We start from the raw sequence: 24,090 nt of genomic DNA on the forward strand, positions 1-24,090 counted from the left end.
TCATAGGTTGGATATTTTTGGAGGTGGTGCCATTTAATAATTAACAAAATATGCAAATTTACTGCCGCGGGGGTCTTTTCGATTGCCTCTAACTTGAGTTCTAATTAAGACAGAGAGATGAAATTAGTGTCATTTTGAAGCTCATGACTAGATTTTTTCACCTCAATTTTAATTTAGTAAGGTACTACTAAACAAAACTTTAATAACCTTTGACCATGACCTCTGGGATATTTTTGTTTCAATTTTTCTTTAAGAAAATGCCCTTATGTCTCTTCTAAATGTGTACCAAATTTCTTTCTGGGACTACTATGGGATGTTGAGCTAATTTGTTTTTGTTTTATGAATCTGATGATATAAGTCGCATAATGCCCGGAAAGAAAGACTTTGTTTCGGTAAAAATGCCAGATGGAAAAAGAGTTCATGCTCGGAAACGGTTGGTTTTAAGCAATTTAAAAGAGGCGTATAACTTGTCTAAATAAAAGTTTCCGCTGCAACGCCTAGGGGTTTCATAGTTTACAGAACTTCACCCCAGACACTGCACCTTAGCTGGAGGAAGTGGTACACATTCAGTGTGTGTCTCCACCATCCACCAGAATGTCAAACTCATGATACTAGGTGCAAAGATTTCTGATTTGACATCAAAGGAAGAGATCCCATTGACATCGTATAAGGATTGTTTGGCGATGATAATTTGCAATCCTCCTCAGCCAGCATGCTACCTTAATGAGTGTAATGAATGTGAAGATGCCAACCACCTCAAACATTTTAAGGAATAGTAGAGGCAGTTAATGGATGACAGCATGATGGGTAATATTTCTTACAAACAATGGGTCTCTGTTGACCGTTCTAATCTTGAGACCGTTACGCATTCATCTGATGACTTTCTGGACACTTTCTGTGACAAGTTACAAATACTGCTGCACCATTCCTTCATTGCCAGACAACAGTCGTCTTTTCAAGAAGACATTAAATTAAGTTTGCAACCAGGGGAGTTTTTGGTAATCTGCGACTTTGCAGAGAACTATTCGTTTGTACTGCAAGATAAAGTGCAAGGTTTCCACTGGAATAACGCACAAGCAACTCTTCATCCTTGTGTGGCATACTTCATAGATGAGGCAGGGAGTCTAAAGCAGGTCAGCTTTGTTATTATATCAGACTGCCTTCACCATGATACTGTTGCAGTTCATTTATTCCAGGGGTTACTCGTACATTTTCTTAAGGAAAAGTATCCTACCGTTACAAAAATCATTTATTTCTCGGCTGGAGCTGCTTCTCGGTATAAAAAGCTAAAGAATTTCATTAATCTTTGCCGTCACAAGCAAGACTTTGGGAATTCCAGCCAAGTGGCACTTTTCAGCCACTTCCCATGGAAAAGGGGCATGTGATGGAGTTGGTGGCACTGTGAAAAGATTAGCTGCACGAGCGAGCCTGCAAAGGCCGTACGATCAACAAATAGTGACACCTCGACAATTGTTTGATTGGGCCGTTGAGAATGTTCCAGCTGTCTCTTTCAGGTACGCCAGTTCAGCTGACCACGAGGCAGAAGAGAAGTTCCTGGAAGCTCGATTTGAGCATTCCTGCACAATTGCTGGAACCCAGAAACCACATTCCTTTATTCCCTTATCAACAACTACTCTGTCAACTAAAGGTTATTCCTACTCTACATCTACGAAAGTGGAACGAGTTTGTTTTCTGGAGGACGAAGTAGAATTTAAAGACATTAAAGGATTTGTCACTTGTGTGTATGATGCAGAGTGGTGGGTAGCATGTGTTCTTGACGTAGAGGAAAAGTACGAATTAGTAAAGGTCAGCTTTCTCCACCCACAAGGACAAATACCCAGGGAAACCCGACATTCTTCTAGTTCATCGTTGTGATATACTAACAACAGTAGACCCAATGACTACAACAGGATGTGTGTACACCATTACAGAAAGAGAAACTCTGTCTGCAACTTCAAACCTAAACTCATGGAAAGCATGAACAAAACCTGGCCTGTTATATATATTAAGGTTATATTGCTGTTTTTCAAAACTTTATAATACATTGTCTGCAAGTGAGAATTTTGTGTAATTTAGCTGCCTGCTTGTCAGTAAATTATTGTTATCACATTATCCCATGGGAGTCCCAAAGGGAAATTTGGTTCATGTTTAAATGAAATATGGGAGAACTCATAATAAAAAAAAAATATCCCTATTTTAAAAAATTTAGGTAAAAGGTTATTAAACTTTTTTTAGTACTACCTTACTAAATTAAAATTGAAGTGAAAAGATCTAGTCAAATTTGTTTCTAGTCAGACCTAACAAGCACAGCAAATTTCATTGAAATCGGTGATGCTCATGAAAATGGCTGTGTTGATTTGATGTGGAATGACCCAGTGTGTGGCATATTGTTATAGGGGCATTACTATGAGGAGGAAAAATGACAAATAATTTAAGGGACATGAAAATAGGATTTTAATTACCTACCGGTAAATCCTTTTCTCATAGTCCGCAGAGGATGCTGGGGTTCACATTATTAACATGGGGTATAGATTGGTCCCTTGGGAGCCACTGGCACTTTAAGAGTTTGAGAGTGTGGGTTGGCTCCTCCCTCTATGCCCCTCCTACCAGACTCAGTCTAGAAACTGTGTCCGAGGAGATGGACATCTTCGAGAGAAGGATTATACACAGATAGTGGCGAGATTCATACCAGCTCACACATACAAGGCAAACCAAGCTAACTAGCTTGAAACATCAGCAACCGCTGAAACATTACTTACCAAGTAACAATGCAGTACTCAACTAAAAACAAAGTTATACTGAACCAGATCATCACTGCAGGCACACGAAGCGCTGGGTGGGCGCCCAGCATCCTCTATGGACTACAAATAAAGGATTTACCGGTAGGTAATTAAAATCCTATTTTCTATTACGTCCTAGAGGATACTGGGGTACACATTAGTACCATGGGGATGTACCAAAGCTCCCAGAATGGGAGGGAGAGCGCGCAGGCTCCTGCAGAACTGCTTGACCAAACTTTAGGTCCTCAGAGGCCAAAGTATCGAACTTGTAGAACTTTTGCAAACGTGTTCGACCCAGATCAAGTAGCCGCTCGGCAGAGTTGTAAAGCCGAGACACCCCGGGCAGCCGCCCAGAAAGAACCCACCTTACGAGTAGAGTGGGCCTTAACAGATGTAGGACACGGTAAGCCTGCCGTAGAATACGCATGCTGGATAGTGAATCTGATCCAGCGAGAGATCGTCTGCTTAGAAGCAGGACACCCAATTTTCTTGGGATCATACAGGACAAACAGAGTCCAATTTTCTGTGACGAGCAGTCCTCCTCACATAGATTTTTAGAGTCCTCACAACATCTAAGGACTTTGATGCAATTGCGGAGTCAGTCGCAACTGGCACCACAATAGGTTTGTTGATTTGAAATACCGACACAACCTTCGTAAGAAACTGCTGACTCGTCCGGAGCACAGCTCTGTCTTCATGGAAGATCAAGTAGGGGCTTTTGCATGACAAAGCCCCCAACTAAAACACACGTCTAGCAGAAGCTAAGGCCAACAACGTGACAGCCCTCCATGTGAGAAACTTGACTTCAACCTCCTGTAGAGGCTCAAACCAGTTTGACTGAAGGAACTGTTAAGATCCCATGGCACCATAGGCGGTTCAAAGGGAGGTTGGATGTGCAGAACTCCCTTTAAAAAAGTCTGAACCTCCAGGAGGGCAGCCAATTGTTTCTGGAAGAAAATGAATAGGGCCGAAATCTGGACCTTCACGGATCCTAACCTAAGGCCCATATCCACACCTGCTTGCAGGAAGAGGAGAAACCGTCCCAGTTGAAACTCCACCGTAGGAAACTTTTTGGACTCATACCAAGATACATATTTTTTCCAAATAAAATGGTAATGTTTAGACGTTAATCCATTCCTAACCTGCATCAGGGTAGTGATAACCTTGTTCGGAATGCCCTTCCGAGCTAGTAACTGGCGTTCAACCTCCATGCCGTCAAACGTAGCCATGGTAAGTCTTGATAGGCAAATGGCATCTGCTGTAGCAGGTCCTCCCGAAGAGGAAGAGGCCTTGGCTTTTTCAGCAGTAGATCCAGAAGATCCGTGTGCCAAGTCCTTCTTGGCCAGTCTAGAGCAATGAGGGTCGCTTGAACTCTTGATCTCCTTATGAGCTTTAGAACTCTTGGAATGAGTGGAAGTTAGTGTTCATTCTAGCACCCTGCACCTTTCAAAATCCGTGTAGTTCCTCTTTCCTGCCTGGGGTGTCGCTCTCTGCTGTGATGCTTCTTAGTATACTCTAATCTGTTACTCAGTGCTGTGATACAGACCTCTGTGTGCTAAGAAGCACCAGAGCAGAGAGCGACACCCCAGGCAGGGAAGAGGAACTGCACAGGATTTGAAAGGTGCAGGGTGCTAGAATGAACACTAGAAGTGGTGGAAACACGTACACCGACTGGAATACAGACTGAGTCACTAGGGCGTCCACTGCCACTGCTTGTGGGTCCCTCGACCTGGAACAATAACTCCAAAGCTTCTTGTTGAGACGAGGCCATCATGTCTATATGGGGGTACACCCCAAAGATCTGTTATCTCCTTTAACACCTCCGGATGGATACCCCACTCCCCTGGATGGAGATCGTGTCTGCTGAGGAAGTCCGCTTCCCAGTTTCTACACCCGGATTGAAGATTGCTGACAGCAGCAACGCGTGTTTTTCTGCCCAGAGGATGATTCTTGTTACCTCTGACATTGCAGCTCTGCTCTTCGTTCCGCCCTGTCGGTTTTTGTAAGCCACTGTCGTTACATTGTCCGACTGCACTTGAATGGCCCGATTTCTTAGACGATGGGCCACTTGGAGAAGACCGTTGTAGACGGCTCTTAGTCCCAGAATGTTTATCGGCAGGCCGGCTTCCAGACTTGATCACCTTCCTTGGAAGTTTTACCCTTGGGTGACTGCGCTTCAGCCCCAGAGATTTGCATAAGTGGTCAGAAAGATCCAGTCCTGAATCCTGAACCTGCGGCCTTCCAGAAGATGAGGCGATTGTAGTCGCCAGAGGAGTGGAACTCCCAGCCTTTGGCGACAGATGTCTTCTCTGGTGCATGTGTAGATGAGATCCCGACCACTTGTCCAGGAGATCCAGCTGGAAGGACCGAGCATGAAACCTCCCGTACTGCAGAGCCTCGTAAGAGGCCACCATCTTCCCCAGAAGGCGAATGCACTGATGAACCGACACCCGGGCTGGCTTTAGGACATCCCGGACCATTGTTTGTATCACCAGCGCTTTTTCCTCTGGAAGAAACACCCTCTGCACTTCCGTGTCGAGGATCTTTCCCAGAAAGGACAACCTCCTGGTTGGCTCCAAATGTGATTTTGGAAGATTGAGGATCCAACCGTGTTCTCTGAGTAGAAGAGTTGTGAGAACAATGGACTGTAACAGCTTCTCCTTGGACGATGCCTTTATCAGCAGATTGTCCAGATATGGAATAATGTTCACCCCCTGTCTGCGGAGGAGAACCATCATCTCTGCCATCACCTTGGTGAATACCCTCGGTGCTGTGGAAAGGCCGAATGGCAGTTCCTGGATTTGGAAATGACCGTCCAATAGTGCGAATCGGAGATAAGCTTGATGCAGCGGCTAAATGGGAATGTGGAGGTACGCATAATTGATATCCAGGGATATCAGGAATTCCCCCTCTTCCAAACCTGATATCACCACCCTTAGAGACTCCATTTTGAACTTGAACTCCCTCAGGAAGGGGTTTAGCGATTTTAAATTCAGAATGGGTCTGACCGAACCATCCGGTTTCGGTACCATGAAAAGTTTCGAATAGTAACCTTTCTTTTGCATATGGTGTGGGACTGGTACAATAACCTGTGCCTCTACCAACTTCTGTATGGCTTCCTGTAGGATAGCCCTGTCTGCCAGCAAAGCTGGCAAGCCTGATTTGAGGAATCGGTGAGGAGGGAGATATTGAAATTACCAATTCCAGCCTGTACCCCTGGGACACAATATCCTACACCCCAGGGATCCAGGCCGGACGACACCCAGATGTGACTGAAATGCCTGAGTCTCGCCCCCACCGGCCCCACTTCCAGGCCGCGGAACCCACCTCAGTAGGTTTCTTGTATGTTGGCCGACCTCCCCTAAAGAAGGTGTTTGGCTTTTCTTGGCTTGGCAGTCTGAAAGGACTGTGATGCAGGTGAAGAAAAGGGTTTCTTTGTGGCAGGTGCTGCTGAGGGAAGAAAAGGAGACTTACTCGCTGTAGCCGTGGAAATCCACGCATCCAAGGCTTCGCCAAAGAGAGCCTGACCTGTATAGGGTAGGGTCTCCACATCTCTCCTGTATTCCGCGTCGGTAGACCACTGGCGCAGCCAAAGTCCCCTATGAGCTGAGGCAGACATGGAAGAAATTCCTGCAGCCATTGAACCCAGGTCCTTCATGGATTCCCTCATAAATCCTGCAGAATCCTGTTTTTTACGTAAAAACAATTCAACATCCCTTTAATCCATTGTATCCAAATCCTCAAGTAATGTGCCTGACCACTTTACTATAGCTTTGGAAATCCATGCACTAGCAATTGTGGGACGTAGTATCGCCCCTGAAGCCGTGTACATGGATTTGAACGTAGTATCAATTTTGTGATCAGTCGGTTCTTTTAAGGCGGTAGATCCTGGAACAGGTAAAACCACCTTTTTTGAGAGTCTGGATACAGATGCGTCAACTATGGGCGGGTTTTCCCATTTTTTCCTATCTTTAAGGCAGGGGAAAGCCACCAGAACCCTTCTAGGCATTTGGAATTTTTTTCTCTGGGTTTTCCCATGCTTTCTCAAATATAGCATTTAATTCCTTTGATGCAGGGAAGGTTAGCGAGGCTTTCTTATTGTCAGTGAAGTAAACCTCAACCTGCTCAGGTGTTAAATCCGCAATATTCAACACATCTCTAATGGCCTCTATCATCAACTGCACCCCTTTTGCAAGAGATGCCACCCCTGCAACACATCCCCATCACCGTCTGCCATGTCAGAATCGGTATCCGTGTCATCTTGCATAATCTGCGCAAGAGCACGTTTTTGGGAACATACCGTGGGGAACCCTGAGGTAACAGAACCGGACCAAACTGCCATAGCGTTCTGTAGAACCTGAGATGCAGATTAATTCTGAGCAACCCTAGTAGAAATCTGAGAAATCATAGCTTTAACAGAGGCTAACCATTCAGGCTCCCTATGCTAAATCAGTGCAATACTGATTACATGGACTGGGATCATCCTGAGAGGACATATCCTCTGCAGAATACGACACAGATTCCCTGGACATAGCTTAATGGAGACCACAGACACTCTACATACACACACTGTGGGGGACAGAGTTTCAACCCCAAGAATGGCAAGAGAGAGACAGAGATTGGAGCCAACCCACACACAGCGCTTCCAAGGTATAGGGAGACCCCAAACCAGCGCGGACTGTGCACCTTAATAGGTTACACAGTTTATACACAGCCTCCCCCCCCCCCCCCCCCCCCCTTCTACAACCCCCTGGTACCGTAATAGATAGCTGGAGTTGATGTGATGGGACAGCTCTCACTGACAGCGCTTCTGTAGGCAGGAAAATGGCGCTGAACGCTGCTGGGTCCGCTCTGAATAGAAGCTACGCCCCCTTAATGGCGCTGTCTTCCCGCTCTTCTGGAGATTATACCGGCCTGAGGAATTATGCTGGCAGTGATCCTGGGACCCTGACAGGCTTGGAGGTCAGTATAGGGTGTAGTCGCTGACTCAGGGCGCCCCTCACAACGCCGCACTATGTACCGCTGAGCCCCGGAGCGCAGTACTGCGCTCCATACCCTGTTGCCGCCATCTTCACACCGGCTCCCTGCTTGCAAGGGCGGTCGTGACTCACTCGCCACTGATCTTCTGGCTCTGTAAGGAAGTGGCGGCATGCTGCCGGGGAATGTTCGATCCCCTCAGGAGCTCAGTGTCCTGTCAGTGCAGACAGTGGCTCAGACCCCGCAAGGCGGACACTACTACCCCGCCCCCCCTTCCTTAGTCCCACGATGCAGGGAGGCTGTGGCCAGCAACCTCCCTGTAAAATAATAAACACTAAAAAATAACATTACTAAGGAAACTCTGGAGAGCTCCCCTAGCTGTGACCGGCTCCTCAGGCATATTTTCTAAACTAAGGCTGGTAGGAGGGACATACAGGGAGGAGCCAGACCACACTCTCAAACTCATAAAGTGCCAGTGGTTCTAGTGTACCCGTCTACACCCCATGGTACTAATGTGGACCCCAGCATCCTCTAGGACGTAAGAGAAATATAAGTTGTGAAGACAGGAGCATTGGTGTAACATTGGCCCTCATTCCGAGTTGATCGCTCGCAAGGCGATTTTAGCAGAGTTGCACACACTAAGCCACCGCCTACTGGGAGTGAATCTTAGCGTCTTAAAATTGCGACCGATGTATTCGCAATATTGCGATTACAAACTACTTAGCAGTTTCAGAGTAGCTTCAGACTTACTCGGCATCTGCGATCAGTTCAGTGCTTGTCGTTCCTGGTTTGACGTCACAAACACACCCAGCGTTCGGCCAGACACTCCCCCGTTTCTCCGGCCACTCCTGCGTTTTTTCCGGAAACGGTAGCGTTTTTATCCACACGCCCATAAAACGCTGTGTTTCCGCCCAGTAACACCCATTTCCTGTCAATCGCACTACGATCGCCGGAGCGATGAAAAAGCCGTGAGTAAAAATCCTATCTTCATAGCAAAATTACTTGGCGCAGTCGCAGTGCGAACATTGCGCATGCGTACTAAGCAGAAAAACGCTGCGATGCGAAGAAATTTACAGAGCGATCAACTCGGAATGAGGGCCATTATACAGTGCCGCTATGTATGATGCTGAGCATTCTAATGAGGCTGGGTGTAAGTTTGTCATTTACCCCGAGCTGGGGCCGCAGGGCAGGACTGGCTATTATTAGAAACACAACAAGGAGGTTGAATGGTCCTTCTCCTCATTAAGTTAGGCCAATTTGTAATGTACAGTAGGAGAGAGAGTAAACCTAGTACAATGAGTGCTACAGTGAGTACTGGATGGATCAGCCTGTGATCACACTATTACATGTGTATCTGGATATCAGCAGTATAACGAGGACGGTCAGTAGCGGCTCAGTACTCAGATGGGGCAGGGTTAGGAGGATGCGTGCTGGAGGAGGCAGACAGCACACTGGTGTTGATGGAAGTGCTGATTACAGCAGGAGCAGGTGGTAACTCTAGCAGCAGAATGATGAGTACTGGATGGATCAGCCTGTGATCACACTATTACATGTGTATCTGGGTAGCAGCAGAATAACGAGGACGGTCAGTAGCGGCTCAGTACCCTGATGGTGCATGGTTAGAAGTCTGCGTGCTGGAGGAGGCAGACAGCACACTGGTGTTGATGGAAGCGCTGATTACAGCAGGAGCAGGTGGTAACTCTAGCAGCAGAATGATGTGTACTGGATGGATCAGCCTGTGATCACACTATTACATGTGTATCTGGGTAGCAGCTATATAACAAGGACGGTCAGTAGCGTCTCAGTACTCAGGTGGTGCATGGTTAGGAGGCAGCGTGCTGGAGGAGGCAGACAGCACACTGGTGTTGATGGAAGTGCTGATTACAGCAGGAGCAGGTGGTAACTCTAGCAGCAGAATGATGTGTACTGGATGGATCAGTCTGTGATCACACTATTGCATGTGTATCTGGGTAGCAGCTGAATAACAAGGATGGTCAGTAGCGGCTCAGTACTCAGATGGTGCAGGGTTAGGAGGCTGCGTGCTGGAGGAGGCAGACAGCACACTGGTGTTGATGGAAGCGCTGATTACAGCAGGAGCAGGTGGTAACTCTAGAAGCAGAATGATGAGTACTGATGCAGGCTGAGCCCACAGGAATGAGAGCACTCAGGTAAATGAATGGAGAGGTCGGAGCTCATTAGCCGGGATCTGCTTCTGCCACAGGGGACCAGGAGTCCTAGGAGACTTATTCTACTGGCAACGTACAGGTGACAATGAGCAGTTTAGGTTGGGTTCTAGCATTGGATTGGACGTGTGAGTCATGTGCAGCATAAGGACGCTGTGGATGGTTGGGAGCGCTCAGCTGACCTTAGGCAAGATGGTGGCACCCTTGCTGTTCTGCACTGCAGCTACAGGAATATCCTGACGTGACTGGTCAGCTGTTATGTGCAAGACAGTGAATCAGCAGCGCTGGGTACGGGTGAGAGGGTTTAGGTACTCGCTTTGTAACAAGAGAATCCTCTAACAGACACCAGGGCTCTACAGCTTAGGGGGGATGGAAGATTTAATGGTCACTCGGTGTTACATATATGGCTGTTACATGTGTTCTATGTGATGTGTATTATATTTATTCCTAGACAATCCAGCTGTGAGGAGCGAGAGGTGTTATTACAAAGAGCACTCAGAATGGAAAAGGACAAGAATCACAAGACTGAGAGGATAATAAATCTCACACTGGAAATCATCTACCTGCTGACTGGAGAGGTGAGGGGATCTGGGAGCGTCACATTATCATCACTTATATCTATAGTAATAATACAGGGACATGACTGGGGAGGTGAGAGGATCTGGGAGCATCACAGTGACATCACTTATATTAGTGCTCGCGCTAGTCAGTTTTAGCAGGGCGCCGCGCCCTGCCCGATTTTTTTAAGGGCAAAACCCGCCCTGCCCTTTCTGTGGCGCCCTGCTAAAACTGCCGCCCGCTTCCTGCCCTCACAGCTGTGTAAAGATGCCGCGCGCCATTCACGCTGAGAGAGCGCTTGGGGGAAGCCCAGCACCTCCGTAGGTGCTGGGCACGCCCCCCAACAGTGACACCTCCTACGCCCCCTTTTCAGCTCGCGGCTTAGCCACGCATGCGCGCTAGTGCCCCTCTAGATCCGGAGCCCTGCCCTGCCCGGATTCTAGAGTGAACACTATATATCTATAGTAATAATACAGGGACATGACTGGGGAGGTGAGGGGATCTGGGAGCATCACAGAGACATCACTTATATCTATAGTAATAATACAGGGACATGACTTGGGTGTTGAGGGGCTTGTGAAATATATACAATGATAGTGTACTTTACAATCCACAGGATTACACAGTAGTGAAGAAGACATCCAGTGAGTGTGAGACACCCATCAGCCATCCATGTGTCTCAGGAGGACTGAGCAGGACCCAAAGCCCCATCACGGTGCCTCCACCTCACTCACTGATACATGAGAGACACAATGACCAGAAGATCCTGGAACTCACCAACAAGATCATTCAGCTGCTGACTGAAGAGGTGACTGCTGGGAATGGGACATTATACAGTAAAACCAGGGGTTGTGTCTGGGTGATGACTGGAGAGGTGACTGCTGGGAATGGGACGTTATACAGTAATACCAGGGGATGTGTCTGGGTGATGACTGGAGAGGTGACTGCTGGAAATGGGACGTTATACAGTAAAACCAGGGGATGTGTCTGGGTGATGACTGGAGAGATGACTGCTGGGAATGGGACATTATACAGTAACACCAGGGGATGTGTTCTGGGTGATGACTGGAGAGGTGACTGCTGGGAATGGGATACATGAGAGACACAATGACCAGAAGATCCTGGAACTCACCATTACAGTAACACCAAGGGACGTGTCTGGGTGATGACTGTATCATTGTGTGTGTCAGGTTCCTATAAGGTGTCAGGATGTCACTGTCTATGTCTCCATGCAGGATGGGGAGTATATAGAGGAACACAGGGGTCTGTACAAGGACGTGATGATGGAGAATCACCGGCCCCTCACATCACTGGGTAAGAGGAGACTGTCATGTATTGTACAGGGGAGAGCAGGTATGGGGGCCCCTATATACACACATCATCTGATAGTGAAATGTACACACTGTACTCAGTCACTGTGTGTCTCCTACAGATGGACCCAGTAACAGAGATACCCCAGAGAGATGTCCCCGTCCTCTATATTCCCAGGATTGTACAGAGGAGAATCACAGGATCCCACAGGAGGATCAGGTAGGTGGGATTTAGGGTCTCAGCAATATACCAAAGTGACTGTCACTGGGCTGATACTGAGGTGGGAGTGAAGCAAATAAGGGCAAGTAGGTGACACCGTGCTGCAGTGCAGGGGGCAGATCTGGTAAGAGCTTGTCCAATCTCAAATCTGAATTTCAGTGTAAGAATTAAACTGCCCAGTATTTGCGGGCTCCATGTAAAAGCAGCCAGTATTTACCCTGCATGCAATGACAATAAATGTATGTGCCCCCTTGTAATGCACCATGGTTTGTCTAAATGCAGTTATATGTTGTGCAGAGCAGCTGTGTGTCTCATACACTGATATTATACTGTTTCCTCTCCAGTAATAACATCAGGCATTACACTTTATGTTCTCTGATATATTTAGGGGGAACAGCTGACTGATAGGAAGATAAATGATATAGACAGAGAAGAAGAGACGTATGTGACTGATATGAAGGCAGAAGATACAGAGGGAGAAGAAGAGACGTATGTGACTGATATGAAGGCAGAATATACAGAGGGAGAAGAAGAGACGTATGTGACTGATATGAAGGCAGAAGATATAGAGGGAGAAGAAGAGACGTATGTGACTGATATGAAGGCAGAAGATATAGAGGGAGAAGAAGAGACGTATGTGACTGATATGAAGGCAGAAGATATAGAGGGAGAAGAAGAGACGTATGTGACTGATATGAAGGCAGAAGATATAGAGGGAGAAGAAGAGACGTATGTGACTGATATGAAGGCAGAAGATACAGAGGGAGAAGAAGAGACGTATGTGACTGATATGAAGGCAGAAGATATAGAGGGAGAAGAAGAGATGTATGTGACTGATATGAAGGCAGAAGATATAGAGGGAGAAGAAGAGACGTATGTGACTGATATGAAGGCAGAAGATATAGAGGGAGAAGAAGAGACGTATGTGACTGATATGAAGGCAGAAGATACAGAGGGAGAAGAAGAGACGTATGTGACTGATATGAAGGCAGAAGATATAGAGGGAGAAGAAGAGACGTATGTGACTGATATGAAGGCAGAAGATATCGAGGGAGAAGAAGAGACGTATGTGACTGATATGAAGGCAGAAGATACAGAGGGAGAAGAAGAGACGTATGTGACTGATATGAAGGCAGAAGATATAGAGGGAGAAAAAGAGATGTATATGACTGATATGAAGACAGAAGATATAGAGGGAGCAGAAGAGACGTATGTGACTGATATGAAGGCAGAAGATATAGAGGGAGAAGAAGAGACGTATGTGACTGATATGAAGACAGAAGATATAGAGGGAGCAGAAGAGATGTATATGACTGATATGAAGACAGAAGATATAGAGGGAGCAGAAGAGACGTATGTGACTGATATGAAGGCAGAAGATATCGAGGGAGAAGAAGAGACGTATGTGACTGATATGAAGGCAGAAGATACAGAGGGAGAAGAAGAGACGTATGTGACTGATATGAAGGCAGAAGATACAGAGGGAGAAGAAGAGACGTATGTGGCAGATATGAAGGCAGAAGATATAGAGGGAGAAGAAGAGACATATATGACTGATATGAAGGCAGAAGATACAGAGGGAGAAGAAGAGACGTATGTGACTGATATGAAGGCAGAAGATACAGAGGGAGAAGAAGAGACGTATATGACTGATATGAAGACAGAAGATACAGAGAGAGAAGAAGAGACGTATGTGACTGATATGAAGACAGAAGATACAGAGGGAGAAGAAGAGACGTATGTGACTGATATGAAGGCAGAAGATACAGAGGAAGAAGAAGAGACATTTGTGACTGATATGAAGACAGAAGATACAGAGGGAGAAGAAGAGACGTATGTGACTGATATGAAGGCAGAAGATATAGAGGGAGAAGAAGAGATGTATGTGAGGGGTGATCAGCAGTGTAAGGAGGAGGAAATCCCTACAGATATCAGCACAGGTGAGTAATAAACACTTATAGATAAGAGTCACATATTCTCCTTGCTCGGTCACTACAGCAATCTCTTATCCTACACCCTCCTCTGTCAGTACAAACTAATGAGGGAAATGTATCTGCCCAGTGGGGGACTCAGGAACTATCAGCCCCTATTATACTCCTGCTCTCCCATCACATCATGTCACTGTGTGTTACCAGCCCAGAGATCTGACCAGTCTCCTCCCCACACTCTCTGGTGTATCTCATACATCAGGAGACATCAGCCCCTATTATACTCCTGCTCTCCCCCACATATTATGTCACTGTGTGTTACTAGCCCAGTTTTCTCTTTTGTCCTAGAGGATGCTGGGGACTCCGTAAGGACCATGGGGTAAAGATGGGCTCCGCAGGAGACATGGGCACTCTAATACTTTAGATGGGTGTGAACTGGCTCCTCCCTCTATGCCCCTCCTCCAGACCTCAGTTAGATCCTGTGCCCAGAGGAGACTGGATGCACTGCAGGGGAGCTCTACTGAGTTTCCCTGAAAATAATTTTGTTAGGTTTTTTATTTTCAGGGAGCACTGCTGGCAACAGGCTCCCTGCATCGTGGGACTGAGGGGAGAGTAGCAGACCTACTTAACTGATAGGCTCTGCTTCTTAGGCTACTGGACACCATTAGCTCCAGAGGGTCGGAACACAGGTGTCGTCCTTGCTGTTTGTCCCGGAGCCGCGCCGTCGTCCTCCTCACAGAGACACACACACACACACACTCTCACACACACAAGGCACAGCATGGGTGCAGGGCGCAGGGGGGGCACCCTGGGCAGCAATAATTACCTCACTAACACTGGCACAGGTATCAGATACTGCAGAGGCAGTATATTATAAAACCCCCGCCAGTATAAAAAATTGAGCGGGACCGAAGCCCGCCGGTGAGGGGACGGGGCTTGATCCTCCAGCACTAACCAGCGCCATTTTCTCCACAGCAAGCTGCAGAGAAGCTGCTCCCGGACTCTCCCCTGCTGAACCAAGTAACAGAGGGCAGAAACGAGGGGGAGGGGCACATTTATTTGGTGCAAAAAGGTGTATTCACATATATATATATATTAAAAGCGCTGTACAGACTGGGACTTTGTTCCAGTGTCCAGTGGCGCTGGGTGCGTGCTGGCATACTTTCTCTCTCTCTGTCTCTCCAAAGGGCCTCATTGGGGGGCTGTCAGTACGTGTGTGTCGGCATGTCTGAAGCGGAAGGCTCGTAAAGGGAGGAGGCGGAGCAGATGATTGTGGTGTCTCCGTCGGCACCGCCGACACCTGATTGGTTGGATATGTGGAATGTTTTAAGTGCAAATGTGAATTTATTACATAAAAGATTGGATAAAGCAGAGTCCAGGGAAACAGCAGGGAGTCAATCCATGGCTTTGGCTGTGTCACAAGACCCTTCAGGGTCCCATTAACATCCCTTCTCCCAGATAGCAGACACTGATACCGACACGGATTCTGACTCCACTGTCGACTATGATGATGTGAGGTTGCACCCAAGAGTGGCCAAGAGTATTCAATATATGATTATTGCAATAAAAGACGTTTTGCATATCACAGAGGACCCCTCTGTCCCTGACACGAGGGTATGCATGTTTAAGGAAAAGAAACCTGAGGTAACGTTTCCCCCGTCTCATGAGCTGAACGCCTTATTTGAAAAAGCTTGGGAAACTCCAGACAAGAAATTGCAGATTCCCGAGAGGATTCTTATGGGGTATCCCTTCCCCTCTCAGGACAGGTTACGGTGGGAATCCTCGCCAACGGTGGCCAAGGCTTTGACGCGCTTGTCCAAAAAGGTGGCGCTACCGTCTCCAGACACTGCAGCCCTCAAGGATCCAGCTGATCGCAGATAGGAAACGACCTTAAAATCAATGTACACACATACGGGTGCCCTGCTCAGACCGGCAGTAGCGTCGGCATGGGTATGTAGCGCAGTAGCAGCATGGACAGATAACTTGTCATCTGACATTGACACCCTAGATAAAGATAGCATTTTGTTGACCTTGGGTCACATTAAGGACACAGCGTTATATATGACAGAGGCTGCAAGAGATATTGGGCTGTTGGGTTCAAGAGCCAATGCCATGGCAATTTCGGCTAGAAGGTCCCTGTGGACCCACCAATGGACAGGTGATGCCGATTCAAAGAGACATATGGAGATTTTACCTTACACGGGTGAGGTTTTATTTGGGGAGGGCCTCGCGGAACTGGTTTCCACAGCTACCGCGGGTAAGTCTTCTTTTTTGCCTTACGTTCCCCCACAGCAAAAGAAAACACCTCAATATCAGATGCTGTCCTTTCGGTCGCATAAGTTCAGAAAGGGTCGGGGCTCTTCCTTCCTCGCCAGAGGTAAAGGTAGAGGGAAAAGAGCGCCTGCTACGACTAGTTCCCAGAAGCAGAAATCCTCCCCGGCTGGGGCTCCGCTGATGGAGTCCGCACCGGTGGGGGCACGTCTTCGACTCTTCAGCCAGGTCTGAGTTCAGTCGGATTTGGATCCTTGGGCGGTCGAAATTGTATCCCAAGGCTACAAACTGGAGTTCGAAGAAGTGCCTCCTCGCCGATTTTTCAAATCTGCCTTGCCAGCTTCTTCCCCAGAGAGGGAAATAGTTTCAGCTGCCAAACAAAAGCTGTGTCAACAACAAGTGATCATCAAGGTTCCCCTAATGCAACAGGGGAAGGGGTATTATTTAACCGGTCCCGAAGCCGTATGGCTCGGTCAGACCCATTCTGAATCTAAAATCCCTGAACCTGTATTTGAAAAGGTTCAAATTCAAGATGGAATCTCTCCGGGCAGTGATCTCCAGCCTGAAAGGGGGGGATTTTATGGTGTCGCTAGACATAAAGGATGCATACCTTCATGTCCCCATTTATCCCCCTCATCATGCGTACCTGAGATTCGCTGTACAGGATTGTCATTACCAGTTTCAGACGTTGCCGTTTGGGCTTTCCATGGCCCCGAGGATTTTCACCAAGGTAATGTCGGAAATGATGGTGCTCCTGCGCAAGCAAGGAGTCACAATTATCCCATACTTGGACGATCTCCTGATAAAGGCAAGATCAAGAGATCAGTTACTGAGAAACGTGTCTCTCGCCCTGAGAGTACTACAACAACACGGCTGGATTCTAAATCTACCAACGTCGCAGTTGGTTCCGACAACTCGGCTGTCATTTTTGGGCATGGTTCTGGACACGGAAAAAAAGGACCTGCTAAAGCCAAAAAGAGTGTCAGTTCATCACTGCACTCGAGTATTGGGAAAGATGGTGGCGGCCTACAAGGCCATTCCGATCGGCAGGTTCCACGTGAGAACTTTTCAATGGGACCTTCTGGACAAGTGGTCATTGTCCCATCTACAAATACATCAGAGGATAAGCCTGTCCCCCAGGGCCATGGTATCTCTCCTGTGGTGGCTTCAGAGTGCTCACCTTCTAGAGGGTCGCAGGTTCGGCATTCAAGACTGAGACCGCGGACGCGAGCCTCCGAGGATGGGGAGCAGTCACACAAGGAAGAAATTTTCAGGGAATATGGTCAAGCCAGGAGGCTTGTCTACACATCAATGTGCTGGAATTAAGGGCCATATACAACAGCCTACAACAAGCGGAGAGTCTTCTTCGCAACCTACCCGTTCTGATTCAGTCAGATGACATCACAGCCGTGGCGCATGTAAACCGCCAAGGCTGGACAAGGAGCAGAGCAGCAATGGCAGAAGCCACCAGGATTCTTCGGTGGGCGGAAAATCATGTAAGCCTTCTGTCAGCAGTCTTCATTCCGGTAGAAGACAACTGGGAAGCAGACTTCCTCAGCAGACACGATCTCCATCCAGGAGAGCGGGGACTTCATCAGGAAGTCTTTGCAGAAATAACAAGTCGTTGGGGACTTCCTCAAATAGACATGATGGCATCACGCCTCAACAAAAAGCTTAGAACGTGTTGTTCCAGGTCGAGGGACCCTCAGGCAGTGGTGGTGGACGCCCTGGTGACACCGTGGGTGTTTCAGTCTGTCTATGTGTTCCCTCCACTTCCACTCATCTCAAAAATATTGACAATCATAAGACTAACGAGTTCAGACAATACTCATTGTTCCAGATTGGCCTCGAAGGGCCTGGTATTCAGATCTTCAGGAAATGCTCACAGAAGATCCGTGGCCTCTTCCACCCACAGAGGACCTGTTGCAACAGGGGCCTTACCGCGGTTATGTTTGACGCAATGGCAGTTGAACACCATATCCTAGCTAGGAAAGGTAACGGTGAAGCGTTATCACCGTATCTGGAGGAAATATGTTTCTTGGTGTGAAGCCAAGAATGCTCCTTTGGAAGATTTTCAGCTGGGTCGTTTTCTCCATTTTCTACAGACAGGAGTGGATATGGGCCTAAAGTTAGGCTCCATTAAGGTGCAGATTTCGGCCTTATCTATGGTGGTCATTCCGAGTTGTTCGCTCTGTAAATTTCATCGCATCGCAGCGATTTTCCGCTTAGTGCGCATGCGCAATGTCCGCACTGCGACTGCGCCAAGTAAATTTGCTATGAAGTTAGGAATTTTACTCGCGGCTTTTTCATCGCTCAGGCGATCGTAGTGTGATTAACAGGAAATGGGTGTTTCTGGGCGGAAACAGGCCGTTTTATGGGCGTGTGGGAAAAAACGCTACCGTTTCCGGAAAAAACGCAGGAGTGTCTGGGCGAACGCTGGGTGTGTTTGTGACGTCAAACCAGGAACGACAAGCACTGAACTGATCACAGATGCCGAGTAAGTCTGAAGCTACTCTGAAACTGCTAAGAAGTTTGTAATCGCAATATTGCGAATACATTGGAGGTCATTCCGAGTTGTACGCTCGGCAAATTTCTTCGCATCGCAGCGTTTTTCTGCTTAGTACGCATGCGCAATGTTCGCACTGCGACTGCGCCAAGTAATTTTGCTATGAAGATAGGATTTTTACTCGCGGCTTTTTCATCGCTCCGGTGATCGTAGTGGTATTGACAGGAAATGGGTGTTACTGGGCGGAAACACTGCGTTTTAGGGGCGTGTGGATAAAAACGCTACCGTTTCCGGAAAAAACGCAGGAGTGGCCGGAGAAACGGGGGAGTGTCTGGGCGAACGCTGGGTGTGTTTGTGACGTCAAACCAGGAACGACATGCACTGAACTGATCGCAGATGCCGAGTAAGTGTGGAGCTACTCAGAAACTGCTAAGTAGTTTGTAATCGCAATATTGCGAATACATCGTTCGCAATTTTAAGATGCTAAGATACACTCCCAGTAGGCGGCGGCTTAGCGTGAGCAACTCTGCTAAATTCGCCTTGCGAGCGAACAACTCGGAATGAGGGCCATTGTTCGCAATTTTAAGATGCTAAGATTCACTCCCAGTAGGCGGCGGCTTAGCGTGAGCAACTCTGCTAAAATCGCCTTGCGAGCGAACAACTCGGAGTGACCACCTATATTCTTTCAGAAGGAATTGGCTTCTCTCCCAGAAGTCCAGACTTTTGTAAAGGGAGTGCTGCACATCCAACCTCCTTTTGTGCCCCCAGTGGCACCATGGGACCGTAACGTGGTGTTACAGTTCCTTCAGTCACGCTGGTTTGAACCTCTTCAAACGGTTGAATTAAAATTTCTCACTTGAAAAGTGGTCATATTGTTGGCCTTGGCATCCGCGAGGCGGGTGTCCAAATTGGCGGCCTTGTCTCACAAGAGCCCCTATCTGATTTTCCATGTGGATCGAGCAGAATTGGGAACTCGTCCTCAATTTCTACCTAAGGTGGTTTCGTCGTTTCATATGAACCAACCTATTGTGGTGCCTGTGGCTACGGGTGACTTGGAGGATTCCAAGCCCCTTGATGTAGTCAGGGCCTTAAAAATGTATGCAGCCAGGACGGCTCGAGTTAGGAAAACAGAGGCACTGTTTGTCCTGTATGCGGCCAACAAGGTTGGCTCTCCTGCTTCTAAGCAGACTATTGCTCGCTGGATCTGTGACATGATTCAGCAGGCTCATTCTACGGCTGTATTGCCGTTACCTAATTCGGTAAAGGCCCATTCCACTAGGAAGGTGGGCACTTCTTGGGCGGCTGCCCAAGGCGTCTCGGCATTGCAGCTTTGCCGGGCAGCTACTTGGTCGGGTTCAAACAGTTTTGCAAAGTTCTACAAGTTTGATACCCTGGCTGATGAGGACCTCATGTTTGCTCAATCGGTGCTGCAGAGTCAACCGCACTCTCCCGCCCGGTCTGGAGGTTTGGTATAATCCCCATGGTCCTTACGGAGTCCCCAGCATCCTCTAGGACGTAAGAGAAAATAAGATTTCTCTGACGTCCTAGTGGATGCTGGGAACTCCGTAAGGACCATGGGGAATAGACGGGCTCCGCAGGAGACTGGGCACTCTAAAAGAAAGATTAGGTACTATCTGGTGTGCGCTGGCTCCTCCCTCTATGCCCCTCCTCCAGACCTCAGTTAGAAGCTGTGCCCGGCCAGAGCTGGATGCACCTAGTGGGCTCTCCTGAGCTTGCTAGAAAAGAAAGTATTTGTTAGGTTTTTTATTTTCAGTGAGATCTGCTGGCAACAGACTAACTGTTACGTGGGACTGAGGGGAGAGAAGCAAACCTACCTTCTTGCAGCTAGCTTGTGCTTCTTAGGCTACTGGACACCATTAACTCCAGAGGGTTCAAACACAGGGCCTGACCTCGATCGTCCGTTCCCGGAGCCGCGCCGCCGTCCCCCTTGCAGAGCCAGAAGACAGAAGAGAAGCGATGAAATCGGCGGCTGAAGACTCCTGTCTTCATTAAGGTAGCGCACAGCACCGCAGCTGTGCGCCATTGCTCCCATAGCACACCACACACTCCGGTCACTGTAGGGTGCAGGGCGCTGGGGGGGGCGCCCTGGGCAGCAATAAGAGTACCTTTTGGCAACAAACTACACATAATACAGTCTTAAGGCTGTATATGTGTAAAACCCCCGCCATTAATATATACAAAACGCGGGACAGAAGCCCGCCGCTGAGGGGGCGGGGCCTTCTTCCTCAGCACACCAGCGCCATTTTCCCTTCACAGCTCCGCTGGAAGCAGCTCCCCAGGCTCTCCCCTGCAGTATCCTGGTACAAAAAGGGTAAAAAAGAGAGGGGGGGGGGGCACATAAATTTAGGCGCAAAATAATATATTTAAGCAGCTATTGGGTAAATCACTTTTGTAGTGTGAATCCCTGTGTTATATAGTGCTCTGGTGTGTGCTGGCATACTCTCTCTCTGTCTCCCCAAAGGACTTTGTGAGGTCCTGTCCTCAGTCAGAGCATTCCCTGTGTGTGTGTGGTGTGTCGGTACAGCTGTGTCGACATGTTTGATGAGGAGGGTTACGTGGAGGCGGAGCAGGGACAGATAAGTGTGGTGTCGCCCCCGACGGGGCCGACAACGGATTGGAAGGATATGTGGAAGGTCTTACATGACAGTGTCACATAAAAGGTTCGATGACGCAGCAGCCTTGAGACAGCCGGGATCTCAACCCGCGCCTGCCCAGGCGTCTCAGAGGCCATAAGGGGCTCATAAACGCCCGCTAGCACAGATGGTAGACACAGATGTCGACACGGAGTCTGACTCCAGTGTAGATGAGGATGAGACAAATACACAGTCTACTAAAGCCATCCGATGCATGATTACTGCAATGAAAAATGTATTGCACATTTCTGACATTAACCCGGTTACTACCAAGAAGAGTATTTTGTTTGGGGAGAAAAAGCAACCAGTGACTTTTCCCCCATCTGATTAATTAAATGAATTGTGTGAAGAGGTGTGGAGTTCCCCTGATAAAATATTAGTGATTTCTAAGAGGTTACTGATAGCGTACCCTTTTCCGCCAACGGATAGGTTACGTTGGGAAACATCCCCTAGGGTGGACAAGGCGCTCACACGCTTATCAAAGAGGGTGGCACTGCCGTCTCAGGATACGGCCGCCCTAAAGGAGCCTGCGGATAGAAAGCAGGAAGCTATCCTGAAGTCTGTGTATACATACTAGAGTACTATACTGAGACCTGCTATTGCTTCAGCCTGGATGTGTAGTGCTGCAGCAGCATGGTCTGATACCCTGTCAGACAACATTGATTCGCTCGAGAGGGATACTATTTTGCTAACTATAGAACATATAAAAGACGTCGTCTTATATATGCGGGAAGCACAGAGGGATATTTGCCGGCTGGCATCTAGAATTAATGCAATGTCCATTTCTGCCAGGAGAGTATTATGGACTCGGCAGTGGACAGGTGATGCTGATTCTAAAAAACCCATGGAGGTTTTGCCTTATAAGGGTGAGGAATTGTTTGGGGACGGTCTCTCCGACGTAGTATCCACAGCGACAGCTGGAAAGTCGACTTTTTTACCTCAGGTTCCCTCACAGCCTAAGAAAGCACCGTATTATCAAATGCAGTCCTTTCGGCCTCCGAAAGGCAAGCGGGTCAGAGGCGCATCCTTTCTGGCCAGAGGCAGGGGTAGAGGAAAAAAGCTGCACCAGACAGCCAGTTCTCAGGAACAAAAATCCTCCCCAGCTTCCACTAAGTCCACCGCATGACGCTGGGGCTCCACAGGCGGAGCCAGGTGCGGTGGGGGCGCGTCACCGAAACTTCAGCAACCAGTGGGTTCGCTCACAGGTGGATCTCTGGGCTGTACAAATTGTATCTCAGGGATACAAGCTGGAGTTCGAGGCGACTCCCCCTCGCCATTACCTCAAATCCGCCTTGCCAGCTGCTCCCAGGGAAAGGGAGGTAGTACTGGCGGCAATTCACAAGCTGTACCTCCAGCAGGTGATAATCCAGGTTCCCCTCCTTCAACAGGGACGGGGTTACTATTCTACAATGTTTGTGGTTCCGAAACCAGACGGTTCGGTAAGACCCATTCTAAATTTAAAATCCTTGAAAACTTATATAAGGAAGTTCAAGTTCAAAATGGAATCGCTCAGGGCGGTTATTGCAAGCCTGGAAGAGGGGGATTTTATGGTGTCACTGGACATCAAGGATGCTTACTTACATTTCCCCATTTACCCACCTCACCAGGAGTACCTCAGGTTTGTGGTACAAGACTGTCATTACCAATTCTAGACGTTGCCGTTTGGCCTGTCCACGGCACCGAGGGTATTTACCAAGGTACTGGCCGAGATGATGATACTCCTTCGGAAGAAGGGAGTTATAATTATCCCGTACTTGGACGATCTCCTTATAAAGGCGAGGTCCAGAGAGCAGTTGTTGGTCAGCGTAGCACTCTCTCAGGAGGTGTTGCAACAGCACGGCTGGATTCTAAATATCCCAAAGTCGCAGCTGATTCCTGCAACGCGTCTGCTTTTCCTGGGTATGATTCTGGACACAGAGCAAAAGAAGGTGTTTCTCCCGGTGGAGAAGGCCCAGGAGTTGTCATCTCTGGTCAGGGACCTCCTGAAACCAAAACAGGTGTCGGTGCATCACTGCACGCAAGTCCTGGGAAAAATGGTGGCTTCTTACGAAGCAGTTCCCTTCGGCAGGTTCCATGCAAGGATCTTTCAGTGGGATCTGTTGGACAAATGGTCCGGATCGCATCTTCAGATGCATCGGTTGATCACCCTGTCCCCGAGGGCCAGGGTGTCTCTGCTGTGGTGGCTGCAGAGTGCTCATCTTCTCAAGGGCAGCAGATTCGGCATACAGGACTGGGTCCTGGTGACCACGGATGCAAGCCTCCGAGGGTGGGGGGCAGTCACCCAGGGAAGAAACTTCCAGGGACTGTGGTCAAGTCAGGAGACTTCTCTACACATAAATATACTGGAACTAAGGGCCATTTACAACGCCCTGAGTCAAGCGGAGCCCCTGCTTCAAAACCAACCGGTGCTGATTCAGTCAGACAACATCACGGCGGTCGCCCATGTAAACCGACAGGGCGGCACCAGAAGCAGGATGGCGATGGCAGAAGCCACAAGGATTCTTTGATGGGCGGAGAATCACGTGCTAGCACTGTCAGCAGTGGACAACTGGGAGGCAGACTTCCTCAGCAGGCACGACCCCCACCCAGGAGAGTGGGGACTTCATCAAGAAGTCTTCACACAGATTGTAAATCGTTGGGAACTGCCACAGGTGGACATGATGGCGTCCCGCCTCAACAAAAAGTTACAAAAATATTGTGCCA

General features: G+C 48.3%; 2 protein-coding genes across 2 annotated transcripts in view; one reads left to right on the plus strand and one right to left on the minus strand.

Moving 5' to 3' along the window:
• The window catches only part of LOC135057020 (zinc finger protein 585A-like), a 305,581-nt gene that overhangs the window by 175,463 nt on the left and 106,028 nt on the right, over positions 1 to 24,090 (minus strand). The window lies entirely within an intron of this gene.
• LOC135056957 (zinc finger protein ZFP2-like) overlaps positions 12,746 to 24,090 on the plus strand; it is a 36,517-nt gene continuing 25,172 nt past the window's right edge. Inside the window, exon 1 of the mRNA XM_063962751.1 lies at positions 12,746 to 13,968. Coding sequence (XP_063818821.1) covers positions 12,771 to 13,968 — 1,198 coding nt within the window. The 5' untranslated portion in view covers positions 12,746 to 12,770. The remainder of the gene's footprint in view (positions 13,969 to 24,090) is intronic.

Source organism: Pseudophryne corroboree, chromosome 3 (assembly GCF_028390025.1).
Source record: "Pseudophryne corroboree isolate aPseCor3 chromosome 3, aPseCor3.hap2, whole genome shotgun sequence".
NCBI classification, from domain to species: domain Eukaryota; kingdom Metazoa; phylum Chordata; class Amphibia; order Anura; family Myobatrachidae; genus Pseudophryne; species Pseudophryne corroboree.